General features: G+C 46.9%; 1 protein-coding gene across 1 annotated transcript; it reads right to left on the bottom strand.

Annotated features, from left to right (window-relative positions):
* Positions 1–3500: 3500 nt before the first annotated feature.
* gpt2 (glutamic pyruvate transaminase (alanine aminotransferase) 2) lies at positions 3501–19470 on the bottom strand. The gene is made up of 11 exons (XM_034109170.2): positions 19031–19470; positions 17261–17350; positions 15009–15117; positions 14463–14596; positions 13766–14009; positions 12950–13029; positions 10406–10542; positions 9645–9819; positions 7789–7944; positions 6759–6871; positions 3501–4545 (listed from the first exon to the last, which is right to left on the bottom strand). The coding sequence occupies exons 1-11, from the start codon at positions 19331–19333 to the stop codon at positions 3846–3848; spliced, it is 2241 nt and encodes a 746-aa protein (XP_033965061.1). The 5' UTR covers positions 19334–19470; the 3' UTR covers positions 3501–3845.
* Positions 19471–23363: the final 3893 nt, after the last annotated feature.

The following is a 23363-nucleotide window of genomic DNA, read 5'->3' as shown; positions in this document are numbered from 1 at the left end:
TTTAGGACTACAGTTCCCGTAAAGTTACGCAGAGCGTCAAACAGCTGTGTGAAATGGAAAACCACGCCAGACTATCCAAAACTGGAATCGAACGCCCCCCCAGAACTACACATGCTGGCTATTGTGTTTCGCAAAATGTTCTATGGGACGTCTCTACTGAACGTTTTCGTTTTTCCCACAATTAGAAGTTGCCAGTATTAAACACATTGGTGTTATCAAATGTAAAACATATAATTAATAAATGGGTGAAAATCACTTGTGTCCATAATGCGCAGCATTATATTAATGCCATATACCCACATGACAGCTCATTGCTACTTTGTAATTCTACTCCACTACAATTCAGAGGTTAACCTGGTATTTTTACTCCACTGCATTTATTTGAGTTACTTTGCAGATTCTGATTAATCATGTGGAATATAAACAACCCTTAAATCAGACTTTAGTTACACCTGAGTAAAATTCAGGTAAGGTGATTGTCAAGTGCCAACAATCAGGAGAGATATTTGATAGTTGGTGCTTGAGAAGACTAAACATGTATCTGCAATTGACATGAATGGAAACAAGTAATAAAGTATATTCATTACTCGTTATTCTCTACTAATAGTTAATTAAAGACTGTATATTATGGCTATTTTTCACATCCCTTTCAAGATTTTCAAAGGTTTATTGACATATCATACACATCTACGGTGTAGTTATGCAATGAATGAAAAACTTGGGTCACAGGTTCCTCAACAGTGCATTACAAGACATCTATCAATATGTGTGTACCTCCACCATTAAACTGTCATATTCTGCACATTTCTTATTCTATCTACATACATAAGAGTATAATTAATGTGTATAATATCAGTTAAAATAAGTGCTTCAACATAGTTAACATTGCAGGAAAGCAATATATTAGACGTTAATTACTTTGTCAGGCTTAATATTTAATATTTAATATTTAAATAAAGGTTAATCCGTTTTTCTGTTTTGCACCTCCTCCTATTAATATCTGTGTACATCCTGCACTAAACTGTTTTATTGTAGAGATCACTTATAGTATCTTCTTGATTTTTTATATTCTATATTTCTATATTTATACTTTCCCCCTATGAAAGTATGTACTCTTAATATTTTTTTAATCAAATATAACACATAAAAACAATAATTAAATAACGTGCTTTAACCACTAGGAGGTGCACACAAGGTGCACACAGCCATAATAACTTTGTATTATTAGTGTGTATGTACAACATCTGAAGATGTATAGTTTTATGCATTCTTTCACATCATTTTACAGCATATTGCTATACTATTTCAGACTCAGTATTTACATTCTTACATTCAAAGAAAATCAGTAATATCTTTAAAAACTACAGTCCTTTTCTATCAGCTGTGCACCGTTATGGTGTAAATATAACCTATCTATGAATTAGATCAAATGTAAAAGTCAGCCGAATTAGTGTTGATACTGCAAGGAGACGTATTGTGTGAAGAGAAATTGAAGATGTTGTTTAATTGTTGATATATTTATGATCCACGTCAAGTATTCAGTTTCGGCGACATTCCTTCCAGTTTTTCCAAAGGTCTTCTCATCAGGGCGCTATAAATAAAGAACTACGGCAGATCTGTAATATGTAATGCAGCCGAACCGTGTATTACAATGCCGTTATGTGATGACTTTCAAAGAGAAAAGCAAGAGCACTCGGAATTAAGTATTATTTTATACTTTTAAAATGTTTTCCGGATTTCATATAATATAAACACCAAATCCCAGCATGCATTGCGGCTAACACATCCAATCAGCGAGCTTAAAACCATAGCTGAGGATCTTGGGTAATCGCTCGAAATGCCTGTCTGTTTCCGGTTATATTTATTTTGAAATTCAGTTCCTGACGGACGCCAAAAAAGCCCGAGATTATGGAATTAAACCAATAAATAAAAGCAAGGATAATTGTGTGTTATTGGTGAGTAAATAACAGTGTGTTATTTTGAAAAGAATAACAAAAAGATTTAAAAAATACAGATTTCAGTATCCTGAGGCTCTGAGCCCCATTTATTTTCCTCACAGACGGCAACAAAAGTCCGAAATTATACGATTAAAATAAAAGCAATAACTGTGGCTTGATATTGAGTAAGAACATGTTTTTATGAACCACACAGCTTCCGGTCTTCCACGACCCGACCGGAGAAAAAGACGTGCTGCAGCTTGCAGGCACGAAACACGTTCCCAGTAGAAATACATTGCTTTTAAAATCGTGCTGTGCAATACGAAAAAAAGGGGCAAATCGTGTTGGTGAACACGAATCAATAGATTAAAAATCGTGTTGGTGAACACGAAATGCCGTGAGACTGGGTTGTTTGGCGAGCAGGTTTGCTCTTCTCAACTCAAACATACTAAGATGCAGGTCCAACTTATCTCCTAACTAACACTTCTACTCTGTCCAATATTCTCTGGTTTTCCATTAGTGTATTATGTCTGCACTGCCTGGCTTCCTCTGTAAGGTTATCTGAACTATGAACTTTCCTAAATGTTTGAGCTAGAAGTTCCGCCTTTCCTAAATTTGAGACAGCCATTTTGTCCCCTCTGCTCAAAACTGGCAACTCATAGTTCCTTCGACTTCCCCCCATTCTCCTAATCATGCCCCAAACATCTGCAAGCTGTACCTCTCTTCCAATACTATTACAATATTGCCTCCAAAAAGTGCGTTTTTGCGTTCTTATTGTTCTCCTCACTAGAGCCTGGGCCCTTTTACCCTGATTCAAAGCTACCTGAGAATGGAGTTGTTTGAGTTGCCTGAATGCTTTATTCCTGTCTTTAATGGATTTACTACATTCACCATTCCACCAGGGTACACTCTTGGTGCGCCTCACCCCTGCACTTTCTGGAATTGTGTCTTTAGCTGAATGAATGATAACCTTAACCAGCTCATCATTTCATTTATTTATATCATCATCATTTTCCTCTTGAAGTGTTTTACATCTATTCGTACTTACAGCTTGGAAGGCATCCCAATCAGCCTTTCCCAGTTTCCATCTAGGACTTTTCTTTTCCTTTTCAGACCTTATGTTGGTCCCAACTTTAGTCATACCGGATAATGATCGCTGCCCACTGTAGTATGCTTCACCACATTCCATGTACTTATACCTGCTGAAGCACTAGATACAAATGTCGAGTACTCTTTCTATATTCTTCGTGCAATTATATCGTGTTCCTTCTCCAGTGTTAATGCACACTAGCACGGGGTCATCTATAAATTCCTCAACTACTGCCCCATCTGCATCTGTGCTCCTGCTTCCCCATAGCGAGCTATGGGAGCTAAACCCCCCCACCATATGACTTTGTGTTGCAGTGACCCCCCAGCACCCTACCAACAGCTTCCGATTGAGTAGCATCCAACCGAGCTTTAAAAACATTTAGTGGCACCAGATTGCTCAGTTTTCCTTTTTTCATTGAGTTTCTTACTTCTGTATCTCCATAAACTGAACTCTACTAACAGTGACAGACACGATTAGAGTAAACAAAGCCTTTAATATTATAGGACAATAGCAAAACAAACAATAAAACAATCAATTACTTTTGAAAAACATTGAAGCTGCACTTTAATAGAGGCATAAACTCCTCATTCGCATAGCATTCCATAACCTGATGTTTGAGGTGCTCGGCTCAGCATCATTAGATGAGTGTGATGGGAGAAAGCACTGAGAGCATGATGCACTCTGGGAGATCAGTCACTGCTCTGCGTTGTCTTTATCTGGTAGAGGACCATGTGGCAATGAGGAGGAGAAGGCACAGTATTTCTGTAACACAGGTTCAAACCCAAAGCACTAATAAGGTGACACTCTCAGCCTGAGCCTCAGTGAGCCCCCTCCTCTCTGTGAAGCCTGCTGCTCTGAGCCCCCTCCTCTCTGTGAAGGCTGCTGCTCTGAGCCCCCTCCTCTCTGTGAAGCCTGCTGCTCTGAGCCCCCTCCTCTCTGTGAAGGCTGCTGCTCTGAGCCCCCTCCTCTCTGTGAAGGCTGCTGCTCTGAGCCCCCTCCTCTCTGTGAAGGCTGCTGCTCTGAGCCCCCTCCTCTCTGTGAAGGCTGCTGCTCTGAGCCCCCTCCTCTCTGTGAAGGCTGCTGCTCTGAGCCCCCTCCTCTCTGTGAAGGCTGCTGCTCTGAGCCCCCTCCTCTCTGTGAAGGCTGCTGCTCTGAGCCCCCTCCTCTCTGTGAAGGCTGCTGCTCTGAGCCCCCTCCTCTCTGTGAAGGCTGCTGCTCTGAGCCCCCTCCTCTCTGTGAAGCCTGCTGCTCTGAGCCCCCTCCTCTCTGTGAAGGCTGCTGCTCTGAGCCCCCTCCTCTCTGTGAAGGCTGCTGCTCTGAGCCCCCTCCTCTCTGTGAAGGCTGCTGCTCTGAGCCCCCTCCTCTCTGTGAAGGCTGCTGCTCTGAGCCCCCTCCTCTCTGTGAAGGCTGCTGCTCTGAGCCCCCTCCCGGGAATACTCCTCCAGGAACCGCAGGTGGAACTCCTTCAGCTTCCCGAGGAGGACCGTGAGCTTCTCTGGGCTCGGCAGGATGGTCATTCTAACGAACAAAGACACACAAACACATATTTTACACCCTCAATCTTTCTCACTCTAACCAGCATTTATGACAATGAAATACATACAATAATCATCACACTGCAGAGCATAACGCAGCAGACATGTGGTGTGGTGTGCAGAGGAATATTAACACAATAACATGTTTTTTATCAGTCTTTCTTCAAAAAGAGAGCAAGGGAGCAGTTATTCAAATATGTCAAAGCTTCACATATCCGAGGACTACACTCTTTGAAGTGTTTTTCATTTGTACATTTTTAGTGTTAGCTGTTTTTTAGATTCCATGTTTTCACATGCTCTCTCTTCATTTTATTAATGTTAATGAAATATATTTTCTATTTAGTGTCTGGGCCCCTATTCTCAAGCTTGGATAGTTCATGGGTGTGTCTCATCTCACCATGCTGTTGTATGATTGGACTCTAACGGCCCGTCCACACTACAGCTTCGACAGCTTCAAAAACGGTTTCCAACGCGTCTGTCCATTCTGTCCAAAGCAATTTTCCATTACTTTGCAATACGTGGATTCAAAACTTGAGGCAGTGAATGTTTTCCTTGCGTTTGACAGTGCACCTGATTCAACTGGAGACACACTTTTTTCTTGCATAAAGGATGTTTTTCTGCACTTGAATTTCCCACTGGAGCGTCTCAGGGGATTTTTCTCCGATGGTGCTGCGAACGTCAGGCCGCAACTCGGCCGTGCAAGCCAAACTGAAAGGGCAGTGTCCATCTGCACTATACGTGCACTGTAGTAACCATGCACTTGATCTGGTATTACAAGAAGTGGTGAGGGAAGTTCGTGTTGTTGCAGACACATTACACTTTGTACGGAGTGTCTCAGTGGTGGTCGGGGAGTCATCAAAGCGCAAGATGCTGTTCCAGTCCATGTTTGGTGATGATGAGGCGCTTTGCAACTTGCTGTCATTATGCCCGACTCGGTGGGCCGTACGCACAAGGGCCATTCCACATATACATTGTGACTGATGGAGGAGAGCAGCAGTGTGAGTTCTATGAGGCCTTGGATCTTGTGACAACCGCAAACGGAGAATACTCAGGCATGAGGGAGATCACTGCTGCACAGGTCCCCGATCAGTTCGACACATCTCGTCTACATATGCAGCTCACATTGCTGGGTAACCTCTCCAAGACAAAAGGACTCGAGACAGCTCAAGACGTTGCAGCCTCAAACCAGGGAGCTCCTGACAGAAGTGGGAAAGTTGATCGAACTTTGTCTATGTCTACCTGTCTCTGCTGCTTCCTCTGAGCGTTCCTTCTCCACACTTCGCCGCCTCAGAACCTGGCTTCGGAGCAACATGACACAGAGACGACTGACACACCTGGCCGTAATGCGTAACACAGTGACATTCTTGATCGGATGGACATCCAGCCACTGATGAAAAGATTCATCGACAACACCCCTGAACGGAAGTGCACATTTCAAATAGATAAGACATGCATTATTAATCATTGTTGGTTATTTGCTGCCGCCGTGCAGAATCTGTCACTATAAAGATGTCAAATATTATTTTAGCAACAATGTGAAATGTACAGTCATTGAAGTAGGCTATCAAGGCATTGCTAATTCCTGGCTACATATTACACAGATTCTGTATGGCGGCAGCAGCAATAACCATAACATAATAATTCAAATACCACAAACATGATATTGACCAGTATGTGTGTGTGTGTGTGTGTGCGCGCACTTTTGTGCGTGCTTTTGTTTTGTGCGTAATAGCGTGCACCGGAGTCCATTGTTATGCCACTGTGTGGGTGGTTTTGCTCGGTGTATGTCAACGTCAAACCCCCCCCCCCCCCCCCGTGCGCAATAATTAGCACATCGGACAGCACCCCCACTCAAAATACCTTCCCGCGCCTCTGGTCAGTTTATTCAGACCTCAACACTGTGATCTGCCACTGAGCTGTGCTGACTGGTGGTGAGCAGGCTTTCAGTGCCACCTCTTTTGAGAGGATAGGCGGATGCATTTGAATGTCTATCTTCTTTAGGGCGGTGCAGTAGTAAAACATAATGGGTTTATTTCTTATGCAGCCTCATTTTTTAAATCACAATCAAGTTTGGAAACCAAGACAGATTAGTTGCTTGACACTTTAAAAAAATGTCTTTATGTAATGATCCTATTGGTCATGATGCCATCTTGTTAACAGTATGAATAAAAGATGAAGGAAGGCTTCCTGTTCAACCTGAAGTGATACGTCCCCTCCCTCTGGCCGAAGCCACTTCCTGGAACCACGCAGATCCCTGTCTCCTCCAGCAGCTTCAGACAGTACAGCATGTCAGGAGCCATGGAGCGGGCCTACACACACACACACACACACACACACACACACACACACACACACACACACACACACACACACACACACACACACACACACACACACACACACACACACACACACACACACACACACACACACACACACACACACACACACACACACACACACACACACACACACACACACACACACACACACATCTGCTCAGCTTCAGGCATCAGACTGGAAACATGTTCAGGAACATCCACTTCCTGCTTCTCAATGCATGCTGGGATACACTCTCAAGATAATTTCCTATTTATAGAGAAGTGCAGGACAGAATCATTAAATATGGAAATGAGTTAGAATTGTACGACAAACTGAAGAGATTTCACGTTTTTTCTACGACATAAAGTACGTCAGTAAATACGTCCCACTGGTGGATCTAAACACGGCGTCTGCTAACTAAATCAGACGCCTAAACGTCATCACGCCCAACATTACCTGCCTTTAGCTTAGCGCTGGTGAAGTCATGTGACCGTGCTGTAGTTCCTTTATAGCCCAACTTTAGCTTTTGACTTCTGCCCATTGTATTTATGCTTCAAAAAACAATAATTCGTGGAGATTATCCTGCTGAACAAAACATTTAAGTATTATAAACATTTGTTTGCCTCAGATTATATTTTCTGCAATGTTCCAAACCCGATGGAAAACTCCCATTGCTTTTTGTTCAGGGAGCCTTTGTGAAGCTAACTTCCTATAGAAATCATCTTTGCTGCTTTGTTATGTGAATAACACATACCTGAATGAACAACTTCCCTATTGAACACAATATTGTTGTACACAAATATGAACCAAATATGTTTGTGTCCCTGCATTGGAAAGGCAGTGTGTGGATAGTTTGTGTTGTTGTGGTGTGTTTTTGCATATTAAAGTACATGCTGTTACTGACCTTGGCTTCCTGAATGGCTCGGGGGGGAATGAATATCCGAGGGAAGGCGTACATGGCTCCTTGGACCGGGTTGCATTTAATCCCAGGAACAGAGTTCAGGATCTGCGCCGTCAACCGGGCCTTCTGAGCCAGGACGTCCAGGACCGAGCTCTTCTCCTGGAAAACACAACCCATAATACACAAGGCTGAGGCCAGAACACACGACTGTGTGTTGGTCAGGGACACACACCAGCTGGAAGTCATGGGAAGAAGAGGGCGCTGCCAGTGTCAGTGCTTCAGTAAAACATCTTACCGTCTTTAAACCGTTTCTTCAATGGTATTATCAATGTAAACAGGGTTCATATGGCTGAGATCCCTGTACTAAGGGAACAGCTTAAGGCCCCTACACACCGAGCCCATTTTCGGCGTCGATAGATGTCGGGCCTTCGATGAGCGTCGTGTCGCTCTACTCAGATTGGTGTGTACTGCTCCGTCGTGTCTTTACGGCCGTGCCGACACCTTCCGCCGCCGATTCGACATGTTGAATCGGGAGGCTGTCGGCTAAAGGCTGTCGGCAAAATAAATCACTCTGATTGGCTGTTCAGCTAGCGAATCAGTGCATGAGAAGCGAAACGGAAGTGAGGGACCCAAACAAACTATGAAGAAGGCAAATCTGAGATTTAATTTAACTCCAGCTCTCGACTCAGGTTCTGGAAAGCCCCGTGAGCTTCTCGCTGTAGAGGGAAACTGGAACGCACGCTATTTGTTGTTTGTTTATATCACACAGTCTGTTCTTCTTCTCTCGGTTATCACACAGTCTGTCTTCCGGTTGTTGCCTCTTTTGAATGACGAATACACACTACCACCGCCTGCTGGTAAGGAGAGGTATTGCCACTCACGCATGCGCAGTTCATACGTGCTTCTTGGCCGTCGGCTGAAGTCTTTGCGGTGTGTTCCAGTGCGACACATGGCCAAGACGTGAGACGACGTTCCGTCGGGACGTGTTCTTTGGTGACAGTTTGGTGTGTACGAGGCTTTAAGCTCCTTGGAACTGAAACAGCTTGTGGGTTTCCTCAGGATGACTTCTTTAATTATTTATCATCCAGCCCTGTAATGGAGAGGACTGCAGCATTGGCCTCTTGTTACATCAGGGTTCAACATAGTGTAGGAACACTACTGACTGACCAATGGAAACTCTGTTAGATGGATCCCTGTCAGCCTGTGCCATACCATATATCAGGGGTATTCAACTCAAATCCAACGAGGTCCAGTTAGAGAAAATGTCCCCATGCAAAGGCTTCAAAATGTTTAGTTAATTAGTGTGATATATATTGAAGTAGCTGCAGCTTTATCAACGTCGGCATGTAATCAACAGCTGACTGCCAATCAAATAAAGAAAGTACAATTCATAAACAACAATATTTATTGTCAATGAACATTGAACTACACAGATATACTGTGGATATGTGTAATGTTCCTCTCTGGCTGCATTTAAAAATAAAATAGAGAAAAAAAATAGCTCTTGAAAATGTGTGCATCTTAAAAGTGCTTAATTTTAGATAAATAAAATAAAGTGTAGCAGCAGCTTGAGTTTCCCTTTTTCCTTGTTAAGCGTTTCACATCATGACTCAACAGTTCCAGTCAGTGTTTCCGCCAGACCAGCGCTGAGAGCGCGTCCACCCGAGAGGTAAACTATACAGTCTCAAAAGGTAATGAGATTTTGGGTTAGACGTGTACTCTCCTCAGAGACGTCTCTAATGACGCCAACGTCCTCAGGTGTAGGTTTCAATGAGCCGTTTCTCTGGACGCGTCATCTCTAGACGGACCGCTCTGTGCTCTCAGTGCTGCTGCCTGTCACTAAGCAGCTAAAGACTCACCTTGATGAACTGAGCGTACGAGGGCTCATGCTCTCTGGGGGGGTTTACGATGACGTCCATGGCTGCCTGTCCCGGGACGGGGGGGCAGAGGCGTACAGACAGCAGTTTGACCAGCTGCTCCTTCACCCGGGGGTCCATGTTCAGCACCTCCATGTAGCCCCCGCGGAAGCCACACCTGGGGGACAAACAAAGAGAAGCACATTTATAAGATGAGAGAAAAGTGATGGTGACGTCACCGATAACCTTTGAGAAAAAGCTTGTGTTTGGCCGCGTCTTTCAGACAGACATTATCATAACTAACACTGAGAAGCCGATTGGCTGGTGGACTCTGAATGTTGCTGCTGCTGAGTGGTGTACTTGTGTCTCTGTGCTGGTTGTCCTCCTGGCTCTCCAGCGATGATGGATCACTCATACAAAGCATGTGGTTACTTATGGTAATAAAGCAATGTCAATCAAATATAAAGAGGCCTAACGAGATGGATAAAAGGCAACAGGGCGAGGCTAGTGTGTGATACGGTGATGTGTTGTCAAGGTAACCTTTGAAAACATTGAAAAACTGCCCTGCTGCCAAATAAAGAAATATAAAATGATACAAACACAGACTATTCAGCCACAGTCAGTTTCTGCTGCTGCACCGTTCGACTACAGAGCAGCTTCTCTCCTCTTCATCCTCCGCCATGACACATATTCACTTTTCAGAGTGGACGTACTACCACCTGCTCCTTGTGTTCCCAGAGTGGGGCTCAGTGTCAGATACTCACTCTCCGGTGTAGCCCTTGGAGGTGGAGTGGAAGGACACCAGCTCCACGTTGTTGAAGTACTCAGGGCCCATCTCATACAGGACCTTCTTGAAGGAGTGGAAGTGACAGTCTGCTGAGTACACGTTGTCCTGGTACACCTGGAGGACAGACGCAGGTTCAACTCCAGAGCTCCACCTGCAGCTCCTTCAGCCCCACCTGCAGCTCCACCTGCAGCTCCACCATCAGCTCCACCATCAGCTCCACCCTCAGCTCCACCATCAGCTCCACCCTCAGCTCCACCCTCAGCTCCACCCTCAGCTCCACCATCAGCTCCACCCTCAGCTCCACCATCAGCTCCACCTGCAGCTCCACCATCAGCTCCACCATCAGCTCCACCCTCAGCTCCACCCTCAGCTCCACCATCAGCTCCACCCTCAGCTCCACCATCAGCTCCACCTGCAGCTCCACCATCAGCTCCACCCTCAGCTCCACCCTCAGCTCCACCCTCAGCTCCACCATCAGCTCCACCCTCAGCTCCACCATCAGCTCCACCCTCAGCTCCACCATCAGCTCCACCTGCAGCTCCACCATCAGCTCCACCCTCAGCTCCACCCTCAGCTCCACCCTCAGCTCCACCATCAGCTCCACCCTCAGCTCCACCCTCAGCTCCACCCTCAGCTCCACCATCAGCTCCACCCTCAGCTCCACCATCAGCTCCACCTGCAGCTCCACCATCAGCTCCACCATCAGCTCCACCCTCAGCCCCACCATCAGCTCCACCATCAGCTCCACCATCAGCTCCACCCTCAGCTCCACCATCAGCTCCACCTGCAGCTCCACCATCAGCTCCACCATCAGCTCCACCCTCAGCCCCACCATCAGCTCCACCATCAGCTCCACCATCAGCTCCACCCTCAGCTCCACCTGCAGCTCCACCATCAGCTCCACCCTCAGCTCCACCTGCACCCTCAGCTCCACCATCAGCTCCACCCTCAGCTCCACCTGCACCCTCAGCTCCACCATCAGCTCCACCCTCAGCTCCACCTGCAGCTCCACCTGCAGCTCCACCATCAGCTCCACCCTCAGCTCCACCTGCAGCTCCACCTGCAGCTCCACCATCAGCTCCACCCTCAGCTCCACCTGCACCCTCAGCTCCACCCTCAGCTCCACCTGCAGCTCCACCCTCAGCCCCACCATCAGCTCCACCCTCAGCTCCACCTGCAGCTCCACCCTCAGCCCCACCATCAGCTCCACCCTCAGCCCCACCATCAGCTACACCCTCAGCTCCACCTGCACCTGCAGCTCCACCCTCAGCCCCACCATCAGCTCCACCCTCAGCCCCACCTGCACCCTCAGCTCCACCTGCAGCTCCACCTGCAGCTCCACCCTCAGCTCCACCCTCAGCTCCACCATCAGCTCCACCCTCAGCTCCACCCTCAGCCCCACCATCAGCTCCACCCTCAGCTCCACCCTCAGCTCCACCTGCACCCTCAGCTCCACCCTCAGCCCCACCATCAGCTCCACCCTCAGCTCCACCTGCAGCTCCACCCTCAGCCCCACCCTCAGCTACACCCTCAGCTCCACCTGCACCTGCAGCTCCACCCTCAGCCCCACCCTCAGCCCCACCCTCTGCTCCACCCTCAGGTGCAGCTCCACCATCAGCTCCCTCAGCTCCACCCTCAACCTGTAGCTGCTGTCAGTTGCACCCTCAGCTCCACCCGCAGCTCCACCCGCAGCTCCACCTGCAGCTCCACCATCAGCTCCCTCAGCCCCACCCTCGGCTCCACCCTCGGCTCCACCCTCGGCTCCACCCTCAGCCGCTGTCAGCTGCACCACAACTGACCGTGCAATGTTACATAAATCCATATTTTAGGACACAGTTACAGATTAAAGACAGATCAATCACTCTCGTAAGGGCATTAGTTGTCATTCCTAAGCATTTCCAAGAAGCCACTTAAAGCACAACATAATCATTTAATTTGTTTTATACGTTACAATAGTCTTGTTTTTATAAAAGAACTATTTTTTGCTCCGTTCTTTTAAAAATGTAAAAAGGATTCTTCTTTCTGTGCCTTCGTATGCACCCTTCGCAGCAAATTCCTAGTATATGTAATAAAAGAGATTCTAATTATTATAGGAACATACTGGGTTTTTTTCTGTGTGTTATCATTAAAAATAATTCTTGTCAATATGGTGAGAAAAGAATTCAGTAGCCTGGCTCCTTTGGTGGATGGTATGTGAATTACAGGAAGGGGTCAGACAGCTTGGTGACTCAGATTACATGACTCTGGTTGGTAGCTAAAGCCTGGTTGTTATTTTACACAGACCGCACTCCAAGGACACGGTCACTGTGAACACCACTAACTCTGAGGGGGGGGTCTAATTTCAGCAGACTGGCTCAAATCAAATATCTTGGATACTGCACACACATATGCATCGCACATAAGCAACAACACAGGCTCTGAACACTTTGACATTTCAAATTAATGGATAACAATTTCTTAATATGCTTAAAAGTGGATTTCTCATGAGCAGGTGTACTATGCACTCATCATCCAGACTTACCTCATCAGCCATGACGAACAGGTTCTCCTCATAGGCGAAGTGCAGCACCTCCTCGATACACTTTTTACTCTGCACCTGGCCTGAGGACAGAGGGAGACAAACTGCTGTCAGAGCTGAAGCTACTCACAGTGGACATGTTACACAGATACAGGTCAGCCCTCAGAGTCAGCTTTTAGGCTCTGAGCCAGTCATTAGCAGAAACTCAGCCTCTCCAAGCAAAGCCTATATGAGAGCACACTATAGTAAAACTATATGTAGCGCAGTATAAATGTGAACACAAATGGATTATCTAACTTCCACGTGTCTTCAAATGTATGAAATGTAACAATAATTACAGTCAGGTTTGTTATAGCTGGGTTATACTATCGTGGCGGTCAGAACACATCAACTAACTATTCATACTATATTCATACACTGTCCTTGTGGTTGCTGTCATCCAATCATATGATCAGAATGTGACTGACTACATGAAATCCTTCTATTGTTTACTGTAATGTGTATTAGAGCATTTACTTTATAAAATATAATATCATTTATATTGATCTGAAATAACCACTTTATTGAGTTATTCACCAAAAATTAGATTTGACAAGATTTCCCTTCAACATGTCTCGATGTTGTAATTGATATATAACTAATCATCCTTAACTCAAGATAACTAATATTATAATGTGATGTATGGAATGTGGGTCTGGAGCCGGATCTGATGACCCAGTTGTCACGTGGCTCACTCCTGAGATGACGATGCAGATGTGTGTTAACGTGTACTTGTTATGAGTGTGTGGCTGCTCTCTGGTCAGATCTGTGCGGTGTTACCGGTGGGATTCCCGGGGTTGATGATGCAGAGTGCCCGGGGGCTGCAGAGCTGCTTGGCGCTCAGATACGCTCTCTGCAGCTCCTCTATGTCCAGGGCCCAGCAGCGGTCCTCGTCCAGGTAGTAGTGGATGTGCACGGCGTCCAGCTCTGAGAGGGCAGCGGAGTACAGCGGGTACTGAGGGATGGGGATCAGCACCCCCGTCCTGCCGCTGCCCTCCCCCGACACCAGCAGCTTCAGGATGCTCTGCAACACACACTCCTGATGTCACACACTGCTGCTAACACAACACATGTATGTTAAAGCCTCCAACACACACACACACACACACACACACACACACACACACACACACACACACACACACACACACACACACACTCCTGATGTCACCGTCAGGCTCACACACTGCTGCTAACACAACACATGTATGTTAAAGCCTCCAACACACACACACACACACACACACACACACACACACACACACACACACACACACACACACACACACACACACACACACACACACAAGTTCAGGCAGACAAAAGCGAAGGGGGTGTGTATCATAAGGGCAACTGTGGCTCAGGGGTTATATAGGCATGTACCAATCACATGGTCAGGGGTTTGAAGGTGCCATTACTATGACGACAACTGTCATTAACTCATAAAGCCCCCCCCCCCCCAGAGTGCTGCTCATACCATGATGCCGTCACTGGCCCCTGTGGTGAGGTAGATGTTGTTCCAGTCCGAGGGGACGCCCTGGTCTCTCTCTGTGATGAACTCAGCTACATGCTGACGGATGCACTCCACCCCCTGACTGGCACTGTACGAGCCTACACACACACACACACACACACACACACACACACACACACACACACACACACACACACACACACACACACACACACACACACACACACACACACACACACACACACACACACACACACACACACACACACACACACACACACACACACACACACACACACACACACACACACACGTCATGTTTTAGAGAGACTACATTCTGCTCTGATTTCAAATACTTCTTGGTAAATAGGACTGTATGTCCTCTGGGATTATGTCTGCTTACACACACACACACACACACACACACACACACACACACACACACACACACACACACACACACACACACACACACACACACACACACACACACACACACACACACACACACACACACACACACACACACACACACACACACACACACACCGAGGCTCTGTCCTCCACAGCCCTGCAGGATGCGCTGGGCGCGTTGCTTGGCGTCTTCAGGGAAGGAGGGACTCTGCAGCAGCTCAGGGTAGCAACACAGAGCCACCACCTTCAAACACACACAAGAAGACAGTATCTAAGTATTAGCTTAGTGTGTTCTCACTCAGAGGGATCACACGGTAACCATGGGACACATGCACATCAACAGTTTGAGAGTCACAACGGAACATGGAATGTGAAAATGAATTGCAATATTTAATTTTCAAATGACAGACAATGAACTAAATCCCGTTCCTGCTGACGCATGCTGCGTGCAGGGGACAGACGCATGCTGCGTGCAGGGGACAGACGCATGCTGCGTGCAGGGGACAGAAGCATGCTGCGTGCAGGGGACAGAAGCATGCTGCGTGCAGGGGACTGACGCATGCTGCGTGCAGGGGACAGACGCATGCTGCGTGCAGGGGACAGACGCATGCTGCGTGCAGGGGACAGACGCATGCTGCGTGCAGGGGACAGACGCATTCTGAGTGCAGGGGACAGAAGCATGCTGTGTGCAGGGGACTGACGCATGCTGCGTGCAGGGGACAGACGCATGCTGCGTGCAGGGGACAGACGCATGCTGCGTGCAGGGGACAGACGCATGCTGCGTGCAGGGGACAGACGCATGCTGTGTGCAGGGGACAGACGCATGCTGAGTGCAGGGGACAGACGCATGCTGTGTGCAGGGGACTGACGCATGCTGCGTGCAGGGGACAGACGCATGCTGCGTGCAGGGGACTGACGCATGCTGCGTGCAGGGGACAGACGCATGCTGCGTGCAGGGGACAGACGCATGCTGAGTGCAGGGGACAGACGCATGCTGTGTGCAGGGGACTGACGCATGCTGCGTGCAGGGGACAGACGCATGCTGCGTGCAGGGGACAGAGGCATGCTGCGTGCAGGGGACAGACGCATGCTGCGTGCAGGGGACTGACGCATGCTGCGTGCAGGGGGACAGATGCATGCTGCGTGCAGGGGACAGACACATGCTGCGTGCAGGGGACAGACGCATGCTGCGTGCAGGGGGACAGATGCATGCTGCGTGCAGGGGACAGACGCATGCTGCGTGCAGGGGGACAGATGCATGCTGCGTGCAGGGGACAGACACATGCTGCGTGCAGGGGACAGACGCATGCTGCGTGCAGGGGGACAGATGCATGCTGCGTGCAGGGGACAGACGCATGCTGTGTGCAGGGGACAGACGCATGCTGTGTGCAGGGGACAGACGCATGCTGAGTGCAGGGGACAGACACATGCTGCGTGCAGGGGACAGACACATGCTGCGTGCAGGGGACAGACGCATGCTGTGTGGAGGGGACAGATGCATGCTGCGTGCAGGGGACAGACGCATGCTGCGTGCAGGGGACAGACGCATGCTGCGTGCAGGGGACAGACGCATGCTGCGTGCAGGGGACAGACGCATGCTGCGTGCAGGGGACAGGCGCATGCTGCGTGCAGGGGACAGACGCATGCTGCGTGCAGGGGACAGGCGCCTGGTCCTCAGTCAGCTGACTTCAGCTGCATATAATCACCATGCATTTACAGAGCTGAAAAGCATTGACGTACAAATACTTTGTTACTGTACTTTAGTACATTTTTCTGGTATCAGTACTTACTCCACTATTTATTTTTCGTACAAATTTGACTTCTTACATTTTAAACACAAATACCTGTACTTTCTACTTCACACATTTTCAAAACAGACTCTTTTCTTTAGTTGAATCTGTGTTTGGTGCGGTGACGATTTGTATCTGGAAGGTCTGTTCACTGAGGACAGCCAGATATGAGGGAGGTGTCATGGCTACTTTTTACTTAAGTACATTTCAAAGCCCATACTTATTTACTTTTACTTGAGTAGAGAAGTGTAGTCAGAACTTCTACTTGTATTAGAGTACTTTTGAACAACAGTCATGAGTAACAATAATTTAAAGTCATGGGAAGTCAAAAACAAATGCTTACGCTATTTTATGTTTTACCATTTGTGAGACTCGGGATCAGAGGCACGGCCATACCGTCTGTCATTGAAGCCCCAGCTGCCGCGTGGGCCCCACCACTAACGACCCAGCAGATATCACCATCAACCCTGCGCCCTGCCCTGAGGACACATTCACCTCCGGCTGCACTCAGCCCTTCTGCTGGGGCTCACAGTAACAACTGATACAGTGAAGGACACGGTGTGAGCACGAGGACACACGGCAGGTCTGTCCCCTCACCTGACGGAGGAAAGTGATTGGCTGCTGACCCATGGCATGAGCATCCCCGATGTTGGCTTTGATGACCTCAGTGAAAGACTCTTTCCCTCCCTGGAGAGACAAGAAGAAAGGTCACAAAGCTCCATCAGCATGCTTTTGATACAAAGTCAAACACTGCCCCGTCATCACTGCAGTGGTGTGAAGTAACTAAGTAGATTTACTCAAGTACTGTACAATTATGAGGGACTTGTGTTTCCATTTTATGCTACTTTGTACTTCTACTACAATTCAGGGGATAATCGTGTACTTTTACTCCATTACATTTACGTACTACCTGAAGTTATTTTGCAGATTAATGATAAACAATATCAATCAATCAAAGTGTATTTATATAGCCCAATATCACACATGTTACATTGGTCTCAGTGGACTTCACAGTGTGTACAGAATATGAATATGACCCCCTCTGTCCTTAGACCCTCTGTCCTTAGATCCTCTGTCCTTAGACCCTCTGTCCTTAGACCCTCTGTCCTTTGACCCTCTGTGGGAGAAACCTCAGGGAGAGCAACAGAGGAGGGATCCCTCTCCCAGGACGGACAGACGTGCAATAGATGCCGTGTGTAAACTGAAAAGATAATACATTTGCAACATAGGTAGTCCAGATGTTTGGAAATGCATGTGTGTATAATAGGAAGATGAATCCACGAGGATGTCAGCAATCCTGTGGGAGCCATCAGGGAAGTAGGATGATGAGAGTCAGGCAGGACCGCAGAGACAGGTTCAGCCACGACTCAGGACTGCGACTCAGGATGCAGGACTCAGGATGCAGGACTCAGGTTGCAGGACTCAGGATGCAGGACTCAGGATGCAGGAGTCAAAACAATATGATCAACACTTAAATAAGACTTAAGTTAAGGAGTACAGCGACCCTCTTCAACCAGCGTTGAGGATACCAACAAACGGGGCATTGAACCGTTTCTGACTTTTGTTTGAAATGCACTCTCAATGTTCACTGTACGGTCTTACAAGAGGAACTATTACTTGAATATATTGACACAAAATGATCTGACAGGACGATACAAAACAGAAACAGACTGGAATCAAACAACTCGACTTTAACTAAACAAACGATACCAAAGTGACTCAGTGACCCAATTGTATTTATGTTTTCTTGTCTGTGCTTGTGTGTTCTTTCCTCTTTGTACACATGTAAAATAAAATTGACATGCTACCCAGAAGTAAATTAAGTAATTAAAATGTGTCCCACAAACTGTGATAAGCACATCGATACATCAATAACTTACATTCAAAACATATCATATATATTACTCTGAAATAGACCATCATCGCACAATGAGTAGCCTACTTTTACTTTTGGTATGGTAAGTATATTTTGATGCTGATACTTTTGTACTTTTACTTGAGTAACATTTCGAATGCAGCACTTTTAATTGTAACAGAGTATTCCTACACTCATGTAGTTCTACTTTTACCCAAGTACATGATCTGAATACTTCTTCCGCCTCTGCATCGCTGCAGTGTGGACCTGTAGCCGGTCAGAGCATCTTCCAGCCGGACGGCCTGCCTGCCTCCAGACAGGACCAGGATCCGGGATGATGCAACCTGTCCTGTGCTGCTCTGCTCCGCGCGCCGTTTAACCTGCGTATTACCCTTTGTGTGTTTTACTTAAAGCTTAATAATGAAGCGTTGAATAAAATATATTTTTGCCAGACTCCCATTATTCCGTCCTCCTCACACACAGATACGGTAATGTAACATATTATGGCCGACCTGCTGCAGCCTCTTCTCGATGTCCCCCGCCCTGATGACGATGGGCCCTCTCACAGCGTACTCCACCGCCTTCACCTGCGGGCTCAGGCTCGCCATGGTCAGGCTCTTCTCTCGCATCCGGCATGGGTGTCCAGCTCCGGTCTGCACGGTTGCTTCGGCCGTGCTGAAGCGCTTTAGCCCGGGCTGCTCGGTAACCTGAGGCCCGGGCTGCGTTTTATATCCAGCCCGCTGCCATAAACCGGAATTAAGCGGGGAGTTCCGAGGGGGAACAGACCGCTGTACGACGTCTCTCAGACGGAGCATGTTTCCTCAGGGTCGGTGCAGCTGGAGCCGTTAGTCAGCCATTAGTGAGGCAGAAAGCTGATACACGCACTGCTGCTCGCGCCTCAAGCAAGCTGTCTGACATCAACACTTCCTTTCCCCCCTGCGAACACTTAATTGACGTAGGAACCCCCGATTCAATGTAGCAAAGTAGACCGAATGCTGAAATAAACATAACGGTGTGTGGCATGTTACAGAAAAAAAACAAAGAACATAAAATACAAAATATCGATTAATGCGGTGATGGCTAACATGCGCCTGAAACATCTCAAAATGTTTCAAAGTGAGAGACACACATGTTATACAGTATAATACTAAATATTAAACATCCTATGAAGCCTACTCACTGACAATATAGTCTACTATAGGCTACTGATACTTTTCACAATGACAATGAGATAGACCAGCAGGTAAAGGGAAATAAAAGCACATTGCCCAGCTGCTTGTTTCCTCACTAACAGGACCCAGAGTCACGGTGAACTTTGGAATATATAAGACATATAACATTAGCCAAAACTAAATATACATTCTCTATATCACCCTCAGCACTGTCACTGCTCAACTCTTTAAAGTTCAGCTAGCTTCAATACATCTCCAACCATGCCTTTATTTCTTAATTTTTCACTCATTTTATGTTTCATGTTTTCAGATTTTACTCTTGTGTTGCCCTGCTGGTTTTGTTGCTACTGCAGCAGCACCAACCTGGGACAAATGATCAAAAATGATTAGATACAATAACATATAGGCTAAATCAATTTATAAAGTATAATGTTATTGAACCCAGCAGGATACAAAGTAGTTAAATTACTTATTGATATCCATAAATACAATTATGTATAATTGTGAAATGGGCCGTTCTCCATATTAAGTGATTTCTTTTTTTAAGCTTTACCCCCAGTTTCCACCGGGTCCGTTTGCGCCGCGTTGCGCCGCGCTGCGCCGCGTTACGGCCCGTCTACACTACAGGCATCAAACAATCTTGAAGCTGGGCGTGTCTGAGGCTTGGCGATTTCTCGCGCCCAAGGCGACCAACAACCAATCAGGAATCTCCCGCCCGCCCCCGGCATACAAAGCAATAGCAATGTTAAAACGAAGTAAACTGGATATAAACTCCCCAAACAGGCGAAAACCTACCAGTTTCACCCACTGTCTCTGCCACCTCCCTCCATGCCTGGTTCCTCCGGTTTGTATCCCGGTAAATAGTTCTGGTCGTAAAGAACCGGGTGATTTGTTACCGTAATTTCTCTTTGGAATATGAGGAAATGAACTGCGGTCTGGCTCTCCCAGCTTGCACGCGGTTTGATTGGCTAGCGCTTGTACTGGCGGGATTTGCATAAACGGGATTTGATTGGCTGATGCCAGCTTCGAAAGCATCGGGAGCATCAAAAGTTGAACATTGCTCAACTTTTGATGCTCACGATGCTTGCAAAGCCATGCCATGCTCCCTACAATGCAGTTCGGCGAAGATTCAAAATCTTCTACGTCACCCCATTCAAATGAATGGACGAAGCGTTGAAAGCATTTTTCGATGCCTGTAGTGTAGACGGGGCGTCACGGTACGTCCACACAGCAGCTTTTCAAAAATCTTGAAAATCTTGGAGCTGGGCGTGTCTGACAGCTTGGGGATTTTTTGCGAGCAACGCGACCAACAACCAATCACATGAATCTCCCGCCCCCGACATACAAAGCAAAAAACCCCGGGGATTTTATGCGAGCAATATATATATATATATAAACTCCCCAAACAGGCGAAAACCTACCAGTTTCACCCACTGTCTCTGCCACCTCCCTCCATGCCTGGTTGTATCCCGTTAATAGTTGTGGTCGTGAAGAACCGGGTGGTCGTAAGGATCCTGGCCACTCTAGTCAATGAGTGCTATTCCACCACACGCGCCGCGTTACGGCTCAGACGCGTCCCAGAAGCGTGCCAGAAGCGGCTCGGCGCAGCGCTTCTCTAAAATTAGGATGAATCTTATTTTTGCCGCGGCGCTGCCGTAACGTAAGGTCGGGCAGGCAGCCCCCCCTCGCAGGAAGTGGAAAGGTGAGCATCCGGGCCAGGCCCATCCCCCACATATACTAATTTAGCTGACCCCCCCTCCTTCATCACAACACCTCCACTACGATACGCACAATGGACAACGAGGTTTTCATCATGGAAGTGGAAAAACACACTATTTGATATGATGTAACCAATGCTTACAAGGACAACATCAGAAAGGACAAGGCCTGGTTTTTAGTCGCTGCAGTTTGTGGAGTGGAAGGTAACAACTACATATTAATGTTTTAAAGTGAATTAATACTTGTAGGTACAGTACAGAGCCATTCAATAAACACAATTTAAACAGACACAAAAATAAAACATTTAACTATGTAGCCTACTTACTTTCTTGTAGAAGTACAAATGTCCAGGATGCCCGAATCAATAACAAAACTGCGAGCCTGCACGCACGACTCTACGCTTCTGAAGCGCTTCTGGGACACGTCCGGTGGGTTATGGCGCTAGAGGAGGTCGGACCAAAACCGCGGCGCAGACAGACCCAGTAGAAACTGGGGGTTAGGCTGCAGCCACACGAGGACGATAACGGAAACGCACCGAAATCGTTATCAAAAAAGTCTTCCGTCCACACGGTCCACACGCAACAGGCACCAGAAACGTGTCCGTCCACACGAGATAGCTCGAACCGCTGGAGACGCTGTAGTACATATTCCTGGCGCTGTACTGTACCAAATACACCAAAAGTAGCGAAGAAGTCTTCTCGCGCATGCATGGTTGCCATGGTTGCCCTTCTGTTTATTCTCCGCGCTGGCTTTAGCAGCAGAGGTGGGGTTTCGCTGGTCAACATGTCCGTTAAAGTTTAAATCTTCCGGACAAAATTAGAAAAGTACCGGTCTAAGGTCTTCTTTGTTATTTATTGAGCTTTAAAACAAATGAATAGCGACTCTATATAATAATACACGGAGGACAGAGCCTCTCTTTTCCTCCCCCTCTCCTTCCTTTCGCTCATCAGTATTCGTGGTCTCATGCAGCTGGCTGATCCAGTATGAGTGACCCGACAGCAGTGGTGGTGTCAGGGGGGCGCTATCCTCGGGGGTGCAGCCTAGCACCCCCTGAGCACCCCCAATAAATGTATAAGCTAGAGTGATGAAATTCACTCTGCACATGCGCAGTTAGATGGTACGATCGCTGAGAAAAAAAGGAGCCACGTTTGAATTTCTCGCGTAAGATATCAGCAAAACTGTGTTTCTGAGGTAAAATATTAACTAAAATGATATGATGTATTTTTTGGATACTGTCTTGAGTTCAAATGTCTAGGAATCCAAACTAGTATTATTAGAAACACTGTTTTGTAAGCTAAAAATATAACTAGCTAAATATGGGTCAAGCTAGAAACCAGGCAGGTTCACAGGGGGTGGAAGCTTTTGAGAGACTCCCTGATGGAGGCAGCTGATTTATATGATGGTCTCAGCTCAAAGGAGGCAGGTCCACATAATGAAGGTAGAAGCACCTCTCAGAGAACAGTGTAATCCTTCACAGAGGATGATGCTGTGTGTGTTATCTGTTATCCTGTTCATTGCTCATTGTTTGTTGGAGGAAGTGTGAAACCCCATTCAAATCTTGTTGCCTTAGAATTTGACAGCTTTCCCTATTTGTTGTCATGCAGTGTGAAAAAAGGTAACCGTTATTAACATGTTACAACCGTGCCTGGCATGTGCTACAACTGTCCCTGTACACAAGGACAGTTGTAACAGTTGAGTTTAAAAAAAAAAAATACATTTTCCAACCTGTACTTATTTCATAAAAACATCTTAAATACATTGTTTCAGTAGCTGACATATTGATAATGTATAATAGGCCTATAGCAAAATGGCTATCCTATTGTAAATGTTTTTTTACTTATTGGGGAAAAGCCCAAAAAGTGTTGCAACTGTCCCTGGTCTCCCTATAAGTAGCCTACTTCTGGATCTCTTGCCCCTTTCACACCAACGCGTTTTCAGCTCCGGCTCGGAGCTG

The sequence above is a fragment of the Pseudochaenichthys georgianus genome, chromosome 3, assembly GCF_902827115.2.
Source record: "Pseudochaenichthys georgianus chromosome 3, fPseGeo1.2, whole genome shotgun sequence".
Classification (NCBI taxonomy): domain Eukaryota; kingdom Metazoa; phylum Chordata; class Actinopteri; order Perciformes; family Channichthyidae; genus Pseudochaenichthys; species Pseudochaenichthys georgianus.
This window is presented reverse-complemented; position numbering and strand designations above follow the sequence as displayed.

Excerpts from the sequence above, each read along its gene's own strand:
- gpt2 (XM_034109170.2), bottom strand. The coding sequence starts at position 19,333 with ATGCTCCGTCTGAGAGACGTCGTACAGCGGTCTGTTCCCCCTCGGAAC. Across the intron at positions 7,945-9,644 it reads CGTACGCTCAGTTCATCAAG|GAGAAGAGCTCGGTCCTGGA; the intron begins GTGAGTCTTTAG and ends TGTGTTTTCCAG. Across the intron at positions 6,872-7,788 it reads GAGCCATTCAGGAAGCCAAG|GCCCGCTCCATGGCTCCTGA; the intron begins GTCAGTAACAGC and ends GTGTGTGTGTAG.